This window comes from Dreissena polymorpha, chromosome 3 (genome assembly GCF_020536995.1).
Source record: "Dreissena polymorpha isolate Duluth1 chromosome 3, UMN_Dpol_1.0, whole genome shotgun sequence".
Taxonomy (NCBI): domain Eukaryota; kingdom Metazoa; phylum Mollusca; class Bivalvia; order Myida; family Dreissenidae; genus Dreissena; species Dreissena polymorpha.
This window is the reverse complement of record NC_068357.1, coordinates 131483162-131505900: the sequence shown is the minus strand read 5'-3', so window position 1 is coordinate 131505900 and position 22739 is coordinate 131483162. Positions and strand designations below refer to the sequence as shown.

The window sequence follows — 22739 nt, the reverse complement described above, 5'->3', positions numbered from 1 at the left end:
TAAATTCTCTATGCCAGGGATTGCAAATTGGATGGATGTGATCATTACAATGTCATTTTCAGTGTAGCTCAATACATGTTTACAAAAAAAAGGCCTCCAGTTAAGGTCTTGAGAACAAATTTGTGATGCAAGCATAAAAACATGTGTATGACCAATTTTTCATTTGCATATGGAGCACATTGGGTCAATGTTAAAAATCAAAAGTATCTGCAAGAAATAATGGAAAATGATTAATGTTTGAAGTAAAGAAATATGTGTCTCAAAGTTTTGTTTATGCCTCCAGGGAATGGGAAACATTAAGCTTTTCAATTATTGTAAGTCAGTCAATCCATCTTAAAGCTTGTGTTTTTTAAAGGGATCTTTTCACGCTTTGGTAAATTGACAAAATTGAAAAAAGTTGTTTCAGATTCGAAAATTTTCGTTTTAGTTATGATATTTGTGAGGAAACAGTAATACTGACTATTTATCATGGTCTAATATAGCCATTATATGCATCTTTTGACGATTTTAAAACCTAAAAATTATAAAGCGTTGCAACGCGAAACAATTGAATAATTTGGAGAGTTCTGTTTTTGTCGTTAAATTTTGTGAAACTACGAAGATTGCTTATATAAGGTATAAAATACATCAAGTATGTGTACACGGCGGAATAGCTCAGTAGGCTAAAGCGTTTTTACTTCTGGACTCTGGCAGGACTCCAGGGGTCACTGGTTCGAACCCTGCTCCGGGCAATGTTATTTTCCTTTTTTAAATTTTATTCTTGATTTTTTACTGAAGCTTTTACGATCCAATGCTTACATTTATCAATATAAAGCATTTAATGAATAAGTTAAAAAATGCCAAAATCTGTGAAAAGGCCCCTTTAACTCCTCTTATGATTTAAGGTGTCTTCTACAAACGTTGACAGATAAATGATCCTAATACACTGTAACTCCAATATAACGCGCTCCGTTATAACGCTGAATCCAATATAATGCGGAGGGTGCTTGGATCCCATTTTTTCTCCAACCTTCCATTTTATTTCTGATTCAAATCCGTATAATGCAACTTCATGTATTTTCAGACAATTCAAAGATGGCGGCAATCACAGTTATATTGATTGCTTTATTCAACCGTCCGTTGAACCGATTATAATCGCCTCGAGGTTAAACAACACCGACAGCTAATTGGTGTTAATCTGTTGTGTAATGTCAATAAAGGTGTGAAAAACTCGCGTGTCAGTGTTTATTACATGTATTCCTCATCAGAGCGGTTCAGTGCGATAAATTCCATAAGTTAAGTGCAAGCGGGATAGTTATACAATTCAAGTAATTCAAAACGATTGAAACATTCTTTCTTTGATATGGTTGCAGTTTGACTATATTAAATGAGCGGCTGTGAAATATACTGCCTACTGTATAAAACAACTTTTTCTGTCATGTCATTTAATCTTTCAGTTCGTGTATAAGAAATTAAATAATGCAGATGATTTATTTACATGCGAACGCAGTGTACCGGCAATTGTCTAACAGAGTTTCACTTTCATTTTCGCGCGGTATCAGAAAGTCCCCGGGAAACACGTTTTTTGCATGCGTATGACGCAATAAAACAATTTTTTGTACATGAGTCGTATTGCATTCAATCTAAATTTAAAGTCGCTCGTCCAATGAAAGCTCTGCCGCATAATGCACTGTACTCTTAACACTTCTGAAAATGGCATATATGCGTACGGTTGTGTTTACGAATTTCTTAAACATATATCGTCATTAATCTTCAAGAATATTATTTTTTAAGTGATGTTGCAATTTTATTGGATTATCGGATAAATGCGCACATAAGAAAAGCGGTATGTATACTGTTGTTTTTTTTTAAATCAGAGTTTATTTACAGGTCCTACCGGCCTCTTCACGAGGTCTTTGAGGTTCGACCTGGTGTATACTGTTATCGATACGATTCGGTTTATATGCATGTATTTGCGTCAACACAGCATGGCAATATATATATACATGACCTATATTATAGGCTATTCTATACCTGTTTTGTTTATAGCGCACTGCAGTAAATGAGCTCAAAACCTATAACGCGGATCCGTTATAACGCTGTTTCGCGGCTTGGACCCCATTGACCGCGCTATATTGGAGTTACAGTGTATGTAGATGATGGTACATTAGGGAATTTCGGTTACACGCAGTTTTGGCAGAAGTATGGCGTGTTGTCTATTTGTGCACGATATAGAAATAATATAATCCCAGAAATGTGTGTTTTCAAGTCCTATTTAACTGCTCTGAAATCTTGCCATTTTTTTGCCAGTTGAATGACCAGAATGTGCTGATGATTTGAATAAAGAAATATTAGCTGTGTCTTGTTTTGGCAGATTTATGGCACTTAATCTTTTTGTCAACTGTAGAATATATAGTGGAATTGTCTATGTCCAAACATATGTTTTGGGAACATGAGTGTCTGTGAAACATTTAGTTTAAATTCTAAAAATAGTAAATTTGCTAAAATAATGCTCCAAACTAATTAGTTTTAAACAATGATAACAATAAAAGTAGAGTATTCAGTCATCTAACAGCTTTTGTTTTCTGTTTTAAAATAAACTAATATGGCATTCAAAAGAGATTTAAAAACAAAGATTGTTTTGAAATGAGAATTTTACACTAACTGTAAGCCTTGACTATTAAATAGTACAGAACAATCAATAGATATATTATCATATAACACAATGAAACATTAAATACCAAAATGCTACAATAGCAACCAGCATCCAGGACACCTTTACAGCATGTTCATCAACATTCAAATACCTTCCGCAATTACTGGTTGTGGGTGTTTGGAAGTTGGTCTTTAATTGGTTGCAAGCTTAAAGTTGCCAACAATTTATGTACAATCAAACTTCAGTCAAACCTTTTTTATTGGTTCAGTTTATTTATAAAACCTAAAATATATATTAACCATTTTTATGCTTGAATCTGTTTTTGTAACATCCAAAGATAAATGTTATTGAAGGCATTAAGTGTTTGTTTTTTGCTAATGGATTGGTTTCTACACAGGAATCAATGTCAGCCTAGCTGACAACTGTGCCATAGGTTATCTGCGACCAACCAGAAGTGAAGGAATTGCATTATAAAGCTTTGATTTTCTATGATATCAGCTTGATTTTCCTGCAATTACCAACTTGTGTGTATAAAACAAAGTTTGTTAAAAGCTATAAGAGGTTTCATGTTAAGTGATCATATTTTATTATTTTTGTAATTTTAGCTCACCTGGGCAAGAAGTGTTTATTAGGAGCTATTTTGGGAGATGGCCCTCTGGCGTTTGTTGTCCAGTTTTGTTAGTCTTGTTTTTTTAGTCGCGTATTGTTAGTCGAATTTGGTTCATCATAAATCGACAAGATTGGACTTCAAATGAAATCTTGGCTTCTAAACCACTATACAGATTAACACAAAGCTTCGCCAGAATTTACCTTGGGTGATCCTCTTTGTTATGGGACCACTGACCAGATACAAGCCCTATACACCAACTTATGAATCCCCAATAGGGATACGCTTAAAATATTATGTTGTACTCTCTGGGACACATAAACTGACAGGAAAACTGGCAAAATTGCGCCTAAAGAGGTGAATCGTTTTTAGCTCGACTATGATATATTAAATATATATAGTGGAGCTATCCTACTCACCCCGACGTCGGCGTTTGCGTGGTGTTAGCGTGCAAATATCTAAGTTTGCATACTACCCCAAATATTTTCATAGTCCCTTTACATATTGCTTTCATATTTTGCATACTTGTTTACCAACATGACCCCAACCTATAAACAAGAGCAGACCACTCTATCAAGCATTTTGACAGAATTAGTGCCCCTTTTATACTTAGAATATGCATATTATTGATAAATCTATGTTAAAATTTGCGTACTACCCCAAATATTTCCTATGTCCCTTGACATATTGCTTTCATATATTGCATACTTGTTTACCAACATGACCCCAACCTATAAACTAGAGCAGACAACTGTATCAAGCATTTTGACAGAATTATTGCCCCTTTTATACTTAGAATATGCATAATGTTTAAAGTTTGTGTACTACCCCAAATATATCCTATGTCCTTTGACATATTGCTTTGGTATTTTTCATACTTCTTTACCAACATGACCCCAATCTATAAACAAGAGCAGACAACTATATCAAGCATTTTGACAGAATTATGGCCCCTTTTATACTTAGATAATTTAACATTTTGCTTAAATTGCCATAGCTTCTTTATTTATGATCGGATTTTATTAATTCTTTGACAAAACAACATTTACCTGAATACCACAATGGATTCCACCCAAACAATACCCCACGCCCCAACCCAGAATCCCTGCCCCCCCCACCTCCTCCCCCAAAAAATGTTTTGTTTTCCTTTTTTATTTTTGAAAGATCATCTAATAAATGACCACACCCCACATTATACCCCCCTCTCAACCCCCCCCTCCTTACCCCCCCCCCCTATTTTTTTTTTCCTTTTTTTATTTTTGAAAGATCGTCTAATAAATGACCACACCCCACATTATTCCCCCCCTTTCAACCCCCCTACGGGAACCCCAAATTTTTTTTTTTTCCTTTTTTTATTTTTGAAAGATCATGTAATAAATTATTGAATATGAATCCCCATGATGGCTTACGTTATACTGTCAAGCACTCGAATAGTCGAGCGCGCTGTCCTCTTACAGCCCTTGTTATTTTTCATATATAAATCTCAACAATCAGGGGTTATATACTTCATGTGAAACAACATATAGTGGTCCTTCGCAAAGTTTGTTCAAGTCATGTAACCAGGTTTCAAAACTGGCAATGCCCCATGGTTTACAGGATTCATACAGACTGAATTTTAAAAATCTTTCAGGTCTTTTCTGAAACAACAACAATCATTTGTTTAATATTGTCTAAAGGTCTTCTACATACTAGTATGCCCAAATTACTGTTGTGGTCATAACTGGCTTTGCCCTAGGTGTCGCCTGATATAAACTTATATAGTAAATAACTTTAAAAAAAACTTTTTTGTCTGAAATCACAAATTTTAGATCTGTGACAACTGGTATGAAACATCTGATAGAGGTCCTGTGAACAGTTTTTTTTAGCTCACCTGATTGCTCAGGTGAGGTTTTCTGATCGGTCTTTGTCTGTCGTCCATCTGTCTATCCACATTTGGTTTGTAAACACTCTAGCATTCACATTTCTCGAGCATTCTTTATCAAAGTTGCTGAGAAGCTATATGGCCACAAGATCTCAGTCAAGTTTGATAATGAGCAAAGTCTCATAATATATGCCAGAATTATTGCCCTTAGATTGTACAAAAAATCATTATATTATACAAAATCCTTGTAAACACTCTAGAGGTCACAGTTTTGTTTCAGATTTTATGAATCTTGGTCATATTATTTATTTTTGTAAGCAAAGTTTGATGTTCAGTCATGAGGGGTCAAAATTTAGGTCACCAGGTCAAATCTTACAAAAACCTAGTAAACACTACATACGCCAGAGATTTGGTTCAATAATGATGAAACTTGACCAGGATGTTTGTCTTGACAATATCAAGGCCAAGTTTGTCTTTTGGTTATGTGGTGACAAAATCTAGGTCATGGGGTCTAATCATACAAAAACCTTGTAAACACACTAGAGGCCATAGTTTTGGTCCAATAATGATGATACTTGACCAGGATGTTTTTCTTGATGATATCTAGGTAAAGTTTGACATTTGGTCATGGGGGTCAAAATTTTGGTTATGAGGTCCAAATCTTACAAAAACCATGTAAACAGTATTAACACATGTAGGACTAGCATTACTTGCAAATGTTTGCATTGCAAAAAACCCATGCAAATGGACAGTACTCAATCAGAAATAATCATATGCTAAAACTGCAAAAGTAAACAGAAAGAACCAATCTAATTTATAATGCTCTAGAGTACTGAATTTTCAACTAAGCAATTAACAAGGCCTTGTAAAAAAGGTGAGCAAACTATGGCCATCTTGGCCCTCTTGTTAAATGATGCCCCTGGCTCAAAACCGGTAAATCTCCAGTGGTCACATGATTTACATCGACTTATATAATTTATAACTATACAAAAATCTTGTTTCTGGAACCACAAGAGTTAGGGGTTTGATGTAAAATGTGTAACATTGTCTAATGGTCCTCTACAAACATTGCTCAAATGTTTCCACTTTAATGGAATCTATTTTTAACCAGGTTTTCCGAAGGAAAAAACTGGTTATTAGATTGGCGAATGCGGGCGGGCTGGCTGGCTGGCTGGCAGGCTGGCGGAACAAGCTTGTCCGGGCCATAACTATGTCGTTCATTGTCAGATTTTAAAATCATTTGGCACATTTGTTCACCATCATTGGACGGTGTGTCGCGCGAAATAATTACGTCGATATCTCCAAGGTCAAGGTCACACTTTGAGTTCAAAGGTCAAAAATGGCCATAAATGAGCTTGTCCTGGCCATAACATGTCATTCATTGTGAGATTTTAAAATCATTTGGCACATTTGTTCACCATCATGGGACGGTGTGTCGCACAAAAGAATCACGTCAATATCTCCAACGTCAAGGTCGCCACGACTAAAAATAGATTTTTTTAAAAAACAAACTTACAAAGGGGGTTAATTTTGTTTGTTCATTTCAAAAGTTCAGTTTGAGTTTTCTCCCTTTATCAGATTTTTTTTTCACAATAAAAACCTGATTTTGTGACAATTTTGTCCCTTGTTTTTTATGTGTTGTGCGGACTTCACATTGATGCATTGGGCCCTGTTTTCCCATTTGTTGTGCAGACTTCACATTAATGCATTGGGCCCTGTTTTCCCATGTGTTGTGCAGACTTCACATTCATGCATTGGGCCCTGTTTTCCCATGTGTTGTGCAGACTTCAAATTGATGCATTGGGCCCTGTTTTCCCATGTGTTGTGCGGACATTAACATTGATGCATTGGGCCCTGTTTTCCCATGTGTTGTGCGGACTTCACATTGATGCATTGGGCCCTGTTCTCCCATGTGTTGTGCGGACTTCACATTGATGCATTGGGCCCTGTTTTCTCAGTGCTGTGCAGACTTCGCATTGATGCATTGTGTCCTGTTTTCCCATGTGTTGTGCGGACTTCACATCAATGCATTGGACCCTGTTTTCCCATAGGTTGTTCGGACTTCACATTGATGAATTGGGCCCTGTTTTCCCATGGGTTGTGCAGACTTCACATTAATGCATTGGGTCCTGTTTGTTGTACGGAATTTCCATTGATGCATTGGGCCCTGTTTTCCCAGGCAGACTTCACACCGATGCCTAGGGCCCTGATTTCCCAGGCAGACTTCACACCAATGCATTGGGCCCTGTTTTCCCAGGCAGACTTCACATTGATGCATGGGGCCCTGTTTTCCCAGGCAGACTTCACACCGATGCATTGGGCCCTGTTTTCCCAGGCAGACTTCACATTGATGCATGGGGCCCTGTTTTCCCAGGCAGACTTCACACCGATGCATTGGGCCCTGTTTTCCCAGGCAGACTTCACACCGATGCATTGGGCCCTGTTTTCCCAGGCAGACTTCACATTGATGCATGGGGCCATGTTTTCCCAGGCAGACTTCACATTGATGCATTAGGCCCTGCAGACTTCACATTGATGCATTGGGCCCTGTTTTCCCAGGCAAACTTCACATTGATGCATTGGGCCATGTTATCCCACAGACTTCAATTTGATGCATTGGGCCATGTTATCCCTAAGACTTCACATTGATGCATTGGGACCTGTTTTCCCAGGCAGACTTCACATTGATGCATTGGGCCCTGTTTTCCCAGGCAGACTTCACATTGATGCATTGGGCCATGTTATCCCACAGACTTCACATTGATGCATTGGGCCATGTTATCACACAGACTTCACATTGATGCATTGGGCCCTGTTTTCCCAGGCAGACTTCACATTGATGCATTGGGCCCTTTATTCCCACAGACTTCACATTGATGCATTCAGCCCTGTTTTCCCAGACTTCACATTGATGCATTGGGCCCTGTTTCCCAGACTTAACATTGATGCATTGGGCCCTGTTTTCCCAGACTTCACATTGATGCATTGGGCCCTGTTTTCCCAGGCAGACCTCACATTGATGCATAGGGCCCTGTTTTCCCAGACAGACTTCACATTGATGCATTGGGCCCTGTTTTCCCAGGCAGACTTCACATGCATTGGGCCCTGTTTTCCCAGGCAGACTTCACATTGATGCATTGGGCCCTGTTTCCCAGGCAGACTTTGCATTGATGCATTGGGCCCTGTTTTCCCAGGCAGACTTCACATTGATGCATTGGGCCCTTTTTTCCCACAGACTTCACATTGATGCATTCAGTCCTGTTTTCCCAGACTTCACATTGATGCATTGGGCCCTGTTTTCCCAGACTTCACATTGATGCATTGGGCCCTGTTTTCCCAGGCCGACTTCACATTGATGCTTTGGGCCCTGTTTTCCCAGGCAGACCTCACATTTATGCATAGGGCCCTGTTTACCCAGGCAGACTTCACATTGATGCATTTGGCCCTGTTTTCCCAGGCAGACTTCACATGCATTGGGCCCTGTTTTCCAAGGCAGACTTCACATTGATGCATTGGGCCCTTTTTCCCAGGCAGACTTCGCATTGATGCATTGGGACCTGTTTTCCCAGGCAGACTTCACATTGATGCATTGGGCCCTTTTTTTCCCCACAGACTTCACATTAATGCACTCAGGCCTGTTTTCCCAGACATCACATTGATGCATTGGGTCCTGTTTTCTCAGACTTAACATTGATGCATTGGGCCCTGTTTTCCCAGGCAGACCTCACATTGATGCACAGGGCCCTGTTTTCCCAGGCAGACTTCACATTGATGCATTTGGCCCTGTTTGCCCAGGCAGACTTCACATTGATGCATTGGGCCCTGTTTTCCCAGGCAGACTTCACATTGATGCATGGGGCCCTGTTTTCCCAGGCAGACTTCACATTGATGCATGGGGCCCTGTTTTCCCAGGCAGACTTCACATTGATGCATGGGGCCCTGTTTTCCCAGGCAGACTTCACATTGATGCATTAGGCCCTGTTTTCCCAGGCAGACTTCACATTGATGCATGGGGCCCTGTTTTCCCAGGCAGACTTAACATTGATGCATTAGGCCCTGTTTTCCCAGGCAGACTTCACATTGATGCATTGGGCCCTGTTTTCCCAGGCAGACCTCACATTGATGCATAGGGCCCTGTTTTCCCAGGCAGACTTCACATTGATGCATTGGGCCCTGTTTGCCCAGGCAGACTTCACATTGATGCATTAGGCCCTGTTTTCCCAGGCAGACCTCACATTGATGCATTGGGCCCTGTTTTCCCAGGCAGACTTCGCATTGATGCATTGGGCCCTGTTTGCCCAGGCAGACTTCACATTGATGCATTAGGCCCTGTTTTCCCAGGCAGACTTCGTTTTGATGCATTGGGCCCTGTTTTCCCAGGCAGACTTCACATTGATGCATTGGACCCTGTTTTCCCAGGCAGACTTCACATGCATTGGGCCCTGTTTTTCTAGTCAGACTTCACATTGATGCATTTGGCCGTGGACTTCACAGAGCGCTGCTCAATGATATTCAATCAGCAAAGTGCAGTTAATATCAATATTGCGTTTGTGTATTCTATTAAGTTTAGTATTGCATGTTAGAAAGGGTTCAATGTGGTTTCTATTTTCAGTTTTAGTAGATACTACTTTCTCAAGTGATATTTCTTTTAGCACTTCTGTCTCTGACAGGGAGTGTTCTGTTATGAGAAAGTTGTGATTTATACCAGCCATATAATGATTTTCAGAATATTGAATCACAATATCAACTAGGTTTGCATATTTTGGTCATATTTCATAAATCCATGAGAGCCTGAAGTAATTTGATCTTTGGAAGATTTAGATATATGAATTGTATTAAAAGAGTGAATTATTGCTCAGTGTACAAGACAGTTTGATGTACATGTACCATCAGTGCCATATTAAATAATTGTAAATTTAAATAACTATTGTATGATTTGAAGAAGGAAGCATTCTCATAGAGAACAATAAATGACCTGAACACAGTTGGTACCTGCGGTTTACCTTTTTAATTAAAAACCCTTATATTAAAGTCATAGACCCATAATACAATATGTCATGAATTTTAATTTCAACGTTGCATCACCTAGGGAAAGATGGTTGGGGCACACAGGGAGAAGAGTATAACTGCATTAGTATATAACCATAATCATATTCATCAGCAAAATCTACTTGTACCCAGAGTAAATTAATTGCACATGTTTTAGGAAAACATTGGATTGTTAGGCGCTGACCATTGGTAACATGTCTTATTTACAGGCATTCTGTCAATTATGCCATGTGCAGGTAGTGTGTGTGTGTGTGTGTGTGTGTGTGTGTGACAAATACCAGCTATTTATTCCAGGTCTTCAGTGTTTCAGTAGTGCAATACATGTGTTATTGCTTGTTGCATGCAATAAAAGTGCATTGATCCAGCTTGCAACTTTGGGTTATTCTCAAAAAAGACAATTTTCTTTGTGTGTGTGTTTTTTAATGAGACATCAGTTAGCTCATGAATTGTGTCAAATAATGTGCTCCAAGTATTATAGACCTACAATGTCAGATTTAAGTAACAGCTTTTTATGAAAGATTTAAAGAACTAAAACTTACCAAGTATATCTGTGTATTAATTATGCCATCTGAAAAGTATAACAGAATGATTCAGTATCAAGAGTACAACGGTATGACACAGTCTAAAGAGTTTAACAGTATATAATTGTATTTTTTTACAATCAGCGTAATGTTTTCCAAAAATTGGCCTTTAATTACCTCCCCCCCCCTTCCTTTCGAAAAATGTAAATCACCAGGGGTTTGTTTATTATAATATATATGGTGTTATAAAAAACATAAAAGCCATTCATGGTAATGGACTCTTGAAAGCTTATCCGATTAAAGGATTTATTTCCTTATTGTGCTGATGGCTACAAGCAAAACAGGTGCAACTTCTTTCCAAGATGAACTGAAGATAAAACATATTGTTATGGTGCCATGGTATCTTATTGGAGACCCACATGAAGTAACTCCTTCTGGGCTTTGTGACCATGAAATTTCAGTTCTTTTGGTTGATTGGTTTTTTCATCTTTCTGACATGATTGGATTAATCACATGCTAATGGAAGCTGTTATTGAAGAATGTATTGGTGAGCAGAGCGCTGCCTTAGAGATTGTATATTGAAGCACTTTAGTGACAGGGTAATTAGGTCTTAGCATGGATGACAGACATTGATATTTTTTACATTAAATTTACATTAATCTGATAATTAATTGACGTGATCATGAATCTGCAGGGTTATTTTTGTTCTTCTCAGATACACGCTTTAGTAAGGTATCAGTCAAAATATTAAAACAAATTGAAAATTAAATGGTATTCTTTTTAACAATTAAATATCATTGCTTATCTTCATCATGCACTTATGTTTTCTATGATTTTCCTTAGACAATTTGCTATAATTTGTGGCCAGTAAGATTAGTTTAATTAATTTTTTAATTATGCCCCCTTTCAAAGAAAAGGGGGTATATAGTTTTTGCACTGTCCGTCAGTCTGTCTGTTTGTCAGTCTGTCACACTTTTTGTGTCCGCTCTCTAATTCAAATAGTTTTCCTCCGATCTTTACCAAACTTGGTCAGAAGTTGTATCTAGACAATATCTAGGTCAAGTTGGAATATGGGTCATGCTGGGTCAAAAACTAGGTCATGGGGTCACTTAGTGCATTTCAAGGATTTAGTATTTGGGTTTCGAAAAATGCTCATAACTTCTTTCAAAGCGTTTATAGGGGGCATATGTCATTCTATGGTGACAGCTCTTGTTAGTTTTTGTATGAACAAACATTACAATAATTGGTATTTATAGTACGTTATCTATAAAATTGTATTTTTCCCATGCATTAAAAACATTTTGCATATTGTCTCATAACTAATATTAATACTTACAAACACCATGTCTGTGATACACAATATTCATTATGTAGAGAAAGGAGGTAACTCTAAATGAAACCTATTCAAACTTGCCAAGTGATCTCCCTTCATCTCTACTGGAATCTCAAGTGTTAAGGCTTTATTCAAATGTAATATGTAGACAAGCTTGCGAATCTGCACAGTTTGACCAGGAGTTACCCTGTCCGCTAGTGAGACCACTAAACTTTGCATGGCTTTACATCTGACAGGGAAACTTGCCATTTACGGCATGAGTCCCATTTTAGCATGATGCGCCTAATATGTGAGACAAAGTCACAAGAGAAGTGATCACATAATTTTAAGCCAACCATATTAGACAAACCAAGATTACTACAGTTTTCCTAATAAATGCCTTGACCTTCATCGCTTTTCCTCTGACTTGTATCACCCCTGCCCTGTTTGGAATACTGAAAATGTGACATTAAAATCATGTGTATGTTATTAATCATTATTTACTGATATAAGACATTTTTCCATGCATATACAAGTTTTTGCAAATAATCTAATATAAATTATAAATATAAATAATAAATAAAAAGAAACACGATGTATTTTGTTCACAATAGTTCTTTATAAAGATGGGAGATAACTCTAAAAGCAAACTTTTAAACTTGCACAGTGATGTCCGTTCAACTGTCCTCAATTTTAAATAGTCACTACTGGACTTCAATATTTTATCTAGTGGGTTGAATCGAACAATAGCAAAAACACTGATTTCAGAAATTATTTTACAAGAAATTAATTACAGAAATTATTTAACTAGATATTAATTACAAATTAAACTAAAAAACTGGAATTAGTTATTTATTCGTTAATTTCCACAAGATCATTCCTGTATTTCATTTTGTTTCATTTGTACTTTGAAAATGTGCCGTACAAGTTAAAAATATCAATTTTAGCTATCATTTGGCATTAGTCCTGCAGTTGTTACAACAACAAAATCACTCTTAATTCATTATTCTCATTTCAAAATGAAAGTATGAATTATTAATGCTCTCACAATTTGGGAGTTTAACACTAAACATATGAATTTACAACAAATAATTAACCGTCTTTTCCAGAACCTAATTAAACCGTGTGCAACTGTTTATTTATTGGCAGGCAGAACATGCATGCACATTGTCTAAGGTAAGATCCAGTTTTTCTCATTGATCATCACGAGCACTGCCAGCTGTATGTGTGTTTTATGTTCCATATTACCACCTCAAATCTCTCAGCCTGTAAAATGATTACCAAACCAATAACATGTAATGAAAGACACCTGAAGAGGGAACTGTTCAAATACTTAAGCTAATGTTTGTTTTGTTAGTTCTGTTTCATCAAATAAATGATCCTATGTAATAAGTAACATTGTTTGCCTTGATATATGAAGTACTCAAGTACTTGGAAGGATTCTGCTTCCTAGATTCTGAATTATAACATGCTAAAATATTACTGACATGATACCTTTGAGAATTTTGGTTCATCCTGTTATGCAAATTTGACTTTCAAAAGACTTTCTTGAAATGAAAAATATTAAAGCGGAAAGTGTTGTCCCTGATTAGCCTTTGCAAACTGCACAGGCTAATCTGGGACAACTCTTTAGGCACATGCATTAAACCCCCTTTTCACAGAGCACGGCCCATTTGATTATTATTATGTTTCCATAGGTCAGACATGTGCCAATACACATAGAATATCAACACTTTTTAGTTGTGAGCGTTAGCTTGTGAACATTCTCTAATATAACGCTGGACTGTATGTACATGTATTTCTGTGTGTGTGTGTGTGTGTGTGTGTGTGTGTGTGTGTGTGTGTGTGTGTGTGTGTGTGTGTGTGTGTGTGTGTGTGTGTGTGTGAGTTTGTAAAACCTACCAACCGGGGAAAATCGTATGAATACACACCAACAAACCGGGGAACACCTACCAACCGGGGAATTCCCCGGTTGGTTTTAGGCGAAAATCTCTAATCTACGTGAATGAAATACCAAACTGTCAATTTAAATTAGAAATCCAACGCCTTCCCCGATTAGCGGGTTTGTGGCATGCACAAAATATACACAAATCTTCACCATATTACAATCGAGTGTGTATCCAGGCTTATAACAGTTCCCCGGTTGCGCTGTTTAAAAATCATACACTCGGTATTTATATCATTTAGTGAAAGTCAGTTGGAAAAATGGAGTTTCGAGCGAACAAACGCATTAAACTAAGGTAAGTTTTTTAATTATGTTTATAATTTTTAATTACTATTAAAAAGCGCTTTTATGTAAACGTTAAAGTAATACTGGAAGACGAATTCTAAAGATCGATTTATATAAATATCATTTGATTACAAAGCTTGTTTTACGGTACATATTTCAAGAATATATTTTATAAATATACGTTAAACAAAGTAGAGCTCTACGCAGTTTTTAGCTCGACTATATATATACAGTGGAGCTATCCTACTCACCCCGGCGTCGGCGTTAGCATGAGCGTTAGCGTGAGCGTTGGAATGTTAAAGTTTGCGTACCACCTCAAATATTGTCTATGTCCCTTGACATATTGCTTTTATATTTTGCATACTTCTTTACCAACATGACCCCAATCTATAAACAAGAGCAGACAACTGTAACAAGCATCTTGTAAGAATTATGGTCACTTTTTTCCACTTAAAATATGCATATTATTGATAAATCTTTGTGAAAGTTTACGTACCACCTCAAATATTTTCTATGTCCCTTGACATATTGCTTTTATATTTTGCATACTTCTTTACCAACATGACCCCAATCTATAAACAAGAGCAGACAACTGTAACAAGCATTTTGTAAGAATTATGGCCCCGTTTTTCCACTTAAAATATGCATATTATTGATAAATCTTTGTTACAGTTTACGTACCACCTCAAATATTTTCTATGTCCCTTGACATATTGCTTTTATATTTTGCGTACTTCTTTACCAACATGACCCCAATCTATAAACAAGAGCAGACTACTGTAAACAGCATTTTGTAAGAATTATGGCTCCTTAGTGATTTTGTTATTACTACACATGCCTAAATACATATTATGTATATCATGAAATTAATGTAATTTGTGTACAAGGAATTAATGTCAATGTGTTGTACTAAATGGTTTTATGAATAACGAACTTTTTAACTCTGACTAGATTATGTGTTATACCATTTTTTATTGTTGTTGTGAATAGGCAACACAATGACTACTAGATCTACGGACAGCCAGGAACCAGGACAAACAACATCCGTACACACGGAAGAAGTCGATGAGACGGTTTGTAATATTTCACTATGTCGAAGCTACTAAGGCGTATTTTCTGGTTTGGTTTAGTCTTCAGTGAAATAGGCGTAATTTTGCCTTAAATTATATTGTGCCAATATTTATTCCGGGTGGTGCTAATTGGTATTTGGGCTTAACATAACACGTACGTCGATGATCATTATATTAACATGTTATGCGAATTTTAAAAGAATAAAATATTGTTTACCAGTTGTAGTGACTTTGAACTACTTGTCTTTCAAAATCTTCATATACACAAAGAATTTAGAATTTACACCTGTCAATGAAACTGGTGCGCATGTGTATTAACCACTGTAGTTTATAAACATCGACTTCATCATAATCACAAAAACGTTAATTATCGCTTATCCAAGAAGTGTAATATCATTAATTTTTATTTTCAGTGTAAGACTTATACGCTGCCAATTACTGTGTATGAAACTCTGAGACATTAAGAAATTTAACTTGCGTGTTACATATGGTCATTGGTTGATATTTCATCTTAACGACAAAAAAACAATAGCGTCTACTCGATATTTTGCTATACGATACATTCTGACATGGGTAAGAAAAGATAGTTCATTTTACACCAACCACCGCACAATACATACATGATTTACCGTGAACCACAGTCCGTTCACCAGTTCTTTTTTCTTCCAACACATTTGTCCAGAGAAGTACAATACCTTTCATTTAACCGTGCATACATTTCGTCTTATTAGTATCTGTAAAAAAATATTCCTTGTATACTTTTTCGAACTTTGATAACATGTTTGGAACAACCTGGTATATGTTAAGACTTGCTACGTCGGTGTATTCAGCCAATCTTTAAACATGCTTGATACGTTCAAGATAAATAATCAAAGATATGTTAAATTTGAAACCGTTTTGTTAAAAAAACAAAAAAAAAAACCGTTTTGTTGAAATTGATCATTTAAATGCAACCTTTAAAAATGTTTTATGGGTGTTTTTCAGTTTGTTATTATGTCGACAAAACAAGCTATCAATCTGTTTCAAATCTTCCCCAATGACAGTGAACGGCAAAAAATAAAACATGTGATGTAAGATAAGCAAAAGTAAACTATTTTGGACGAAGGTGAATTAAACTTGTATTATACCATCGGTTGCAAACATTTACACAAAATTCTCATGTCACTTAGATTTTCTACATCTTAATAAAAGGCCACATGAGTGATGATATCAATTGAAAATGCTGCTACTAAAGAATTGCAATTTCAACTGATACTAAGTAACGTGGATGTATGAATCTTACTCTATTATTGTCTCATTGAATTGTGTTGCAGAGTACCGAAACTAAAGAACATAGCGACACTGCACACGAGTACAATTCACAAGATGCAGCAGAAAATATGTTGAACAGTGAATCATCGGATATCGATGTACGTAAACTTATAACGATTTTGTGATTGCAATACAGTACACACATTTAAACATTTTATCTAAGATTATATATAGTTCCGATTTTTTTCAAGCTCTAGTATCGAACTGTAATTAAGACATGCATTCTGGTAAGTGTTATGTTACACTTACACATTTTTATGGATGTAGTTCACCAACAACAAATTATGATGTTGTGATATTTTCATATTTTTATATGATCTCACACACAGGAAAACAACTTTATTTTACAGGATAGTGACAATGACAAAGACTATATTCCGGAAGAAGGCGATGCATCGTCAGATGAGTCGATAGTTGTCGAACTCATACCAAACATTCAAAGATTTCAAAAAAAGACAGCGTCAACACTACCTCCTGTTGAATCCTTGCAATCTCGTGCACGTGACGAATCATCCGCAGAGGCACACAAAACCAACATCACCATCGCTCAAACAAATAACAGTGAATACAGACATTACGATAAGAGATTTTATTGCATGTTTTGCGAAAAGGCTCAAATAAAACTAAAAAAAACATTTGCTTTTGCAGCATAAAGATGGGCAAGATGTGAAAGATCTATTAAATACGGAAAATTCAGCAGAAAATAAAAAAATGTATGAAAAAATAAGGAACGTAGGGAACCATCTCCATAATGTTAAAGTATTGCGAGATGGCCAAGGACAGCTGTTTGTGTCATACAGACAAAGTCACAATCAACGCGTAGCTGAGACGAGTATGGACCTTGTCCTTACTGTTACGGGTATTACCCGAAGAAAATCCTGTGGAGGCACACTCAAAAATGTAAGTTTACAATGCGGCGTGATCAAGAAAACGACTCGCTTTAGAGAGCAGCCTGCTATTACCAAAATCAAAAGAAGGAAGCACTATTTTAAGACGAGTAATCGAGTCCATGAGAAACGACGAAATAAGTCGCAAAGTCAAAAGTGATAATACAATCCTTGCATTCGGTGAAAAACTCTGTACAAAAAGGGGCCATGATGAAAAGCAACACAATTATATTAGACAGAAGTTAAGAGAAGTTGGTAGATTGCTGAAAGACATGCGATCTTGTCCAGGCAATGTTGAAAAGTCTTTGGAGAATTTCATGTATTCAGATGCTTTCAAATTTATTACACAATCTTGCAAAAACGTTGCAGGCTTCGACGGAAACACCAATACTTATGCTACACCATCATTAGCCTTAAAGATTGGCACAACGCTTCAGAAATGTCTAAAAATTCTAATTTCGAAAGGAATCGAAACAAACAACCAGGATCTGCAAACAAGGGCTGAGGAGCTTTCCAAACTATTTGAAATTAATTGGACGGAGGACGTGTCTTCCAATGCCCTAAGAACACTTCATGAGGCTAAGCAGAACAGTCAGAAAGAACTGTTGCCATTGGCAAATGATGTCAAAGTAATGTCTGAATACTTACGACATGAAGCAGAAACACATGCAAATACCTTACAAGAATCAGCAAGTGATTGCGAGAAAAGGCAAGCATGGCATAAGTTGTCTGAAATCTGCTTGTGTTTAATCGAAACGATCAGACGATGTGTCAAAAATGACAGTCGAAGAATATTCAAAAAACAAATTGACAAATGACGATGGAGAATTAGATTGATGTTTAACAAAACTGGAAAAAAAACCTGTGCCGTTATTTTTACCGTACAGAGATTATTGCAAAACGAGGTCGAATAGCTGCAGTACTGTTTCCAAGACAGGTGAAAGAAAATATCGACCTGCTCATACGCAGCAGAAATTCTCTAACAAACTGTTTAAATAGTAAATATCTTTTCCCAACAAAATCTGCATCATCGCATATTCGTGGGACAGATTTATTACGTTCAATAGCAATTGACTGTGGAGCTGAACATCCGAAAAGGCTTCGTTCTACAAAGTTAAGGAAACATATTGCCACAATGACTAGGCTTTTTAACTTGTCTGAAAATGAAATAGACATTCTAGCTAAATTTCTTGGTCACGACATTCGGGTACATAGAGAATTCTACAGATAACCAGATGGAACCATGCAGGTTGCCAAAGTCAGCAAGCTGCTCATGATGATGGAAAGTGGACAAATTACCAGAAATTCTGTCAATTCGCTAGACGATATTGATGTGGACGACGAATGTATTGTAGGTATGTCGCATTTTTAGTGTTAAATTCATACAGTAAACTTAATGTTAATAATGGGCTCATTACCGAACTTGATTACCTAAAGTGATAAAAAGAATTACAAACATTTTCTGAAATATACTTGTGTTATGCAAGGCAATTCTTTTTTATCGGAGACGACCAGGTAAGGCGGAATTTAAAGTCTACACTCATTTTGTGCTCAGTAAGGTTTACATTGGCTACTTCTAATTTTTCAATTTCAATGCACTAACTGCATATTTATTTGGTGTGCTTCGGTTGTTTCCATCATTGCTATATTATAAACTATATATATTTTTTGATCTTGTGATTTACACGACAGATGAACAATATTCTTCTGAATTATCAGAAAATAAAAATACTGAAGACCTTGAAACTCTGCTTCCCAGCACCAGTCAACCAAAAATAACAGACAAAGGTATGCATACACATGTGGATGCATTTAAGTTATGTATCTCCAAGTTTCTTATGTTCCTTAGAACATGATTTGCTTACATGTAATTGTTTGATTCATTAGGCAAAATAATGTTTCCAAATTTGTCGTGTGACATCGATGTCATTATCAGGTGCCGTAAGTACCTGGACGCTTTTGTCGTAAATTTGCTATGAAAAATTGTACTGAAGTATATATATTTAATATGGATATCTTACACATGGCAGTTAGCGACGTCATATGGTGTTTTATTATCCATGTACAGAAAAGGGTACTTCAAATACCAGGAGAACAAAACAAGCAGCCAAAAAGCAACGGAGTGAAGACGAAAACAGGAGCTGTTCACAGACACTTAGATCGTTTTTTGATAATTGGTAAATTACCAGGGAAAAAATCATTACTTGCATGTATTGAAAGTGAGAATGACCTTCACAACAGAAGTTGGAAAAATGTCAAAGACTTTTGCATAAATTTAATTGAAACAAAAAAGCGACGGGGACTTTTAACTTAAAAAAATATAACACATATAATGCACGTTTAGGAGAATACGTTAAAGGATGAAGTTGCCACATGTGTTTTGTGTGTTTTCTTGTTCTATATACTCTTTTCGAAAACGATATATGTGTGCTTATTGTATTTGAATGTTTTATTAATACGGTTCAGTCAAAAACGATATTTGTTCATAATCATATCGCCGAACAAATAAGGATTGGTATATAGTTCGGCCAAAGAGTGTTTCTTTGTACTTTCTATTACGAGTTTCTACGAGTTACTCACTATACAAGTTATTTTTTACCCCAAACTTGGTGAATATGAATGAATATAGCAAACATGATAACAAATCAATCTAGAAGGCTAAACGTTCAGAGAAGGCACAAAAAAATTCAGTCGGATAAATGGAAACAAACATTTTGTTCAAGCATAACAAACAAACACTTTTAGATATAATAAGATAAATGTAAATAACATAAAAAAAACTACTGCTAAACTACTGCTACAATGTGAAGAATACAAATGAATATTTTGTCAATTTTACAAAATTTGTTTTGAATGACAGGTGTCTGACTTGCAGTTGAGTACTTAATAGTTATTTTAAAGTAAAAATTTACCAATATGTAAATTATTGCGTAAATATCGCACTAGAATTGATTAAATAGTTGTTAAATATTACAATAATTTCCTACACAGACTTTTGTGCATTTGTTTTGCGTGTAGATATTCACATTAACTATCAATTCACATATTTGCTTTGTGTATATAATTGGTATGTTTATTTTCAGAATTGAGTCACACTGTTATAATTTCCCTGTTGGTACATATTATTTTTAAGTTGGCACCAACAAGGGTCTAACAATTGATTCACATGTGCACTCCCCAGTAAGTATATATACTATAATGTAAGTGATGCAAAATAATATTAAACTACGTGTTTGATAAGTGTTTGCTTTGGTACATATTTAATTATTAGTGTTTTTATAAAATGATAATGCTGTCAAAGTCAGCGATGATAATACGTGTATAACAACATTAATTATAACATTTTTATATTGTTTTCAACAAATAATATATGGTTGACACATCGGCATAAATTTTCAGTGCTTAAAATACACTCTTTCTATTATATTTTATGCAAAAATTAGGTACATAAGTTGGTTTACATAAAGGTAGTTTGAACAAAATACGTGAATTCAAATCTTGAAAAAAGGTGTTTGGTTTGCAAGGGAAAACTAAGCGATTGCCAGTGACTATTTTCCTTAAAATATAATCTGTTATTTTGACAGGTAGAATTTAATGTGAGTTCATTATTAACGTTAACCCGTTTTTGGCATTCTCTACTCAAACAAGTGCATACATACTGTATTTTTTTAATACAGCACATGTGTAATGGTATCACAGTTGTAGAATTGGAATTCATATATTATAACAATAAATACTGATCATTATTCAGATTGACCTACCGCCGTAGACTAAGTCACTGGCGCATCAAAATGCATTGTTATCAAGTCGTTTTGCTAGTTTACTAAACTAATTTGTTTCTCAGGCCTCGCCACATTCGTTGTGAAACGTTCATGATTGTTTAAACTTTCAGATTTTATTATTTTTGAAAATGCAATAAATGTATTTAAGACAATTTAAGTGAAGTGGAAGTTGCCCTGCGTGTGAATGAATTTTCTGATGTTTACCTGTTTCAGGGGATTAAATGCATGAGTTATTTTATAATGTCAGAGTAAGGACAAAGTAAATTTACACTACTCAATCTACATGCTTATGGGCAGTTCTACTTTTAGGATAAAAAACTTCATAGTACGTGAACATCGTGAATATTTTTTTCTGATGGAAAAAAGGAATTAAACAAATAAGCCGCCTCCCCCTCTCCTTCATTCGGTTTGACAAAAAGCATGGCCTAAAACAAAAACATTATTTTTTAGTTTTAAGAACGAATTGTATTCATTTGTTGATTAATTCACCATGATTGATATGCTATAATGCAGCACTTGCATGTTTGTAGTCGGCTTATAGCTAATAAAGTCATAAATGTATTGTTTGATTTGCGTTATGTCTCGTATGCTTATTTTGATGTGAATAATATTTGAGTCAATCAAATGAGGCATTTTTGCAGAACTTATATAAGGTCATATAATAAACATATTTAATTTAAATATTGTTTCATACATATTCCTTTCAATTTTTGTGCTAACTTAAATATTATCCATGAACGTGCACGCCATTGTCCTATCAACAACGGTACCATGATTACACACAATTACCCCTGTTGGTAAACGCAAGTTCCCCGTTGGACATTATTGAAGTTCCACAGGGATAGCGCGCTTAAGTTCCTCTCTTGGTTAACACAATTCCCCTGTTGGCACACATTAAAGTTCCACGGTTGGTACGCACATAGTACCCCTGTTGGTATACACCGTTCCCCAGTTGGAACACATTGAAGTGCCACATTTGGAACGCACTAAGTTCCCCTGTTGGTATACACCATTCCCCTGTTGGTACACATTGAAGTTCCACAGTTGGTACGCACTTAGTACCCCTGTTGGTATACACCGTTCCCCAGTTGGCACACATCGCAGTTCCTCATTTGGTACGCACATAATTCCCCGGTGTGCATGTAAAATTTTCTTTGATTTATTACCCTATTTATCATAATTGTTATGTCAAAATCGTATTTTAGGTTCGACACTTGTCTGTTTTTTATCACTTTCAGCTTTCTAGAATATGTGGAAATGGTGGTCCCCGGTTGGTAGGTTTAGAACACATTTCCCCGGTTGGAAGGTTTTACATATGTGTGTGTGTGTGTGTGTGTGTGTGTGTGTGTGTGTGTGTGTGTGTGTGTGTGTGTGTGTGTGTGTTCTCTAATATAACGCTGGACTGTATGTACATGTATTTCTGTGTGTGTGTGTGTGTGTGTGTGTGTGTGTGTGTGTGTGTGTGTGTGTGTGT

At 36.2% G+C, this 22739-nt stretch overlaps 2 protein-coding genes across 9 annotated transcripts in view; both read left to right on the top strand.

The window, feature by feature from the left end:
• The window catches only part of LOC127871481 (uncharacterized), a 362002-nt gene that overhangs the window by 230631 nt on the left and 108632 nt on the right, over positions 1-22739 (top strand). The gene's annotated exons all lie outside the window — the stretch shown is intronic.
• LOC127871489 (uncharacterized) lies at positions 13854-21042 on the top strand. 2 transcript variants are annotated; one of them, XR_008045369.1, is made up of 6 exons: positions 13854-14225; positions 15206-15288; positions 16599-16694; positions 16947-18838; positions 19176-19271; positions 19552-21042. XR_008045369.1 is itself a non-coding variant. In XM_052414461.1 (3 exons), exons 1-3 carry the CDS (start codon positions 15214-15216, stop codon positions 17247-17249), a joined length of 474 nt encoding a protein of 157 aa, XP_052270421.1. In that variant the 5' UTR covers positions 14958-15213; the 3' UTR covers positions 17250-18838. The 2 variants fall into 2 exon arrangements, 1 of the variants encoding a protein (XP_052270421.1); XM_052414461.1 differs by lacking the exons at positions 13854-14225; positions 19176-19271; positions 19552-21042 and having other exon boundaries at positions 14958-15288.

Coding starts and splice junctions, on each gene's coding strand:
- LOC127871489 (XM_052414461.1), top strand. CDS start 15,214: ATGACTACTAGATCTACGGACAGCCAGGAACCAGGACAAACAACATCC. Junction 15,289..16,598: donor CGGAAGAAGTCGATGAGACG/GTTTGTAATATT, acceptor ATTGTGTTGCAG/AGTACCGAAACTAAAGAACA. Junction 16,695..16,946: donor GTGAATCATCGGATATCGAT/GTACGTAAACTT, acceptor TTTATTTTACAG/GATAGTGACAATGACAAAGA.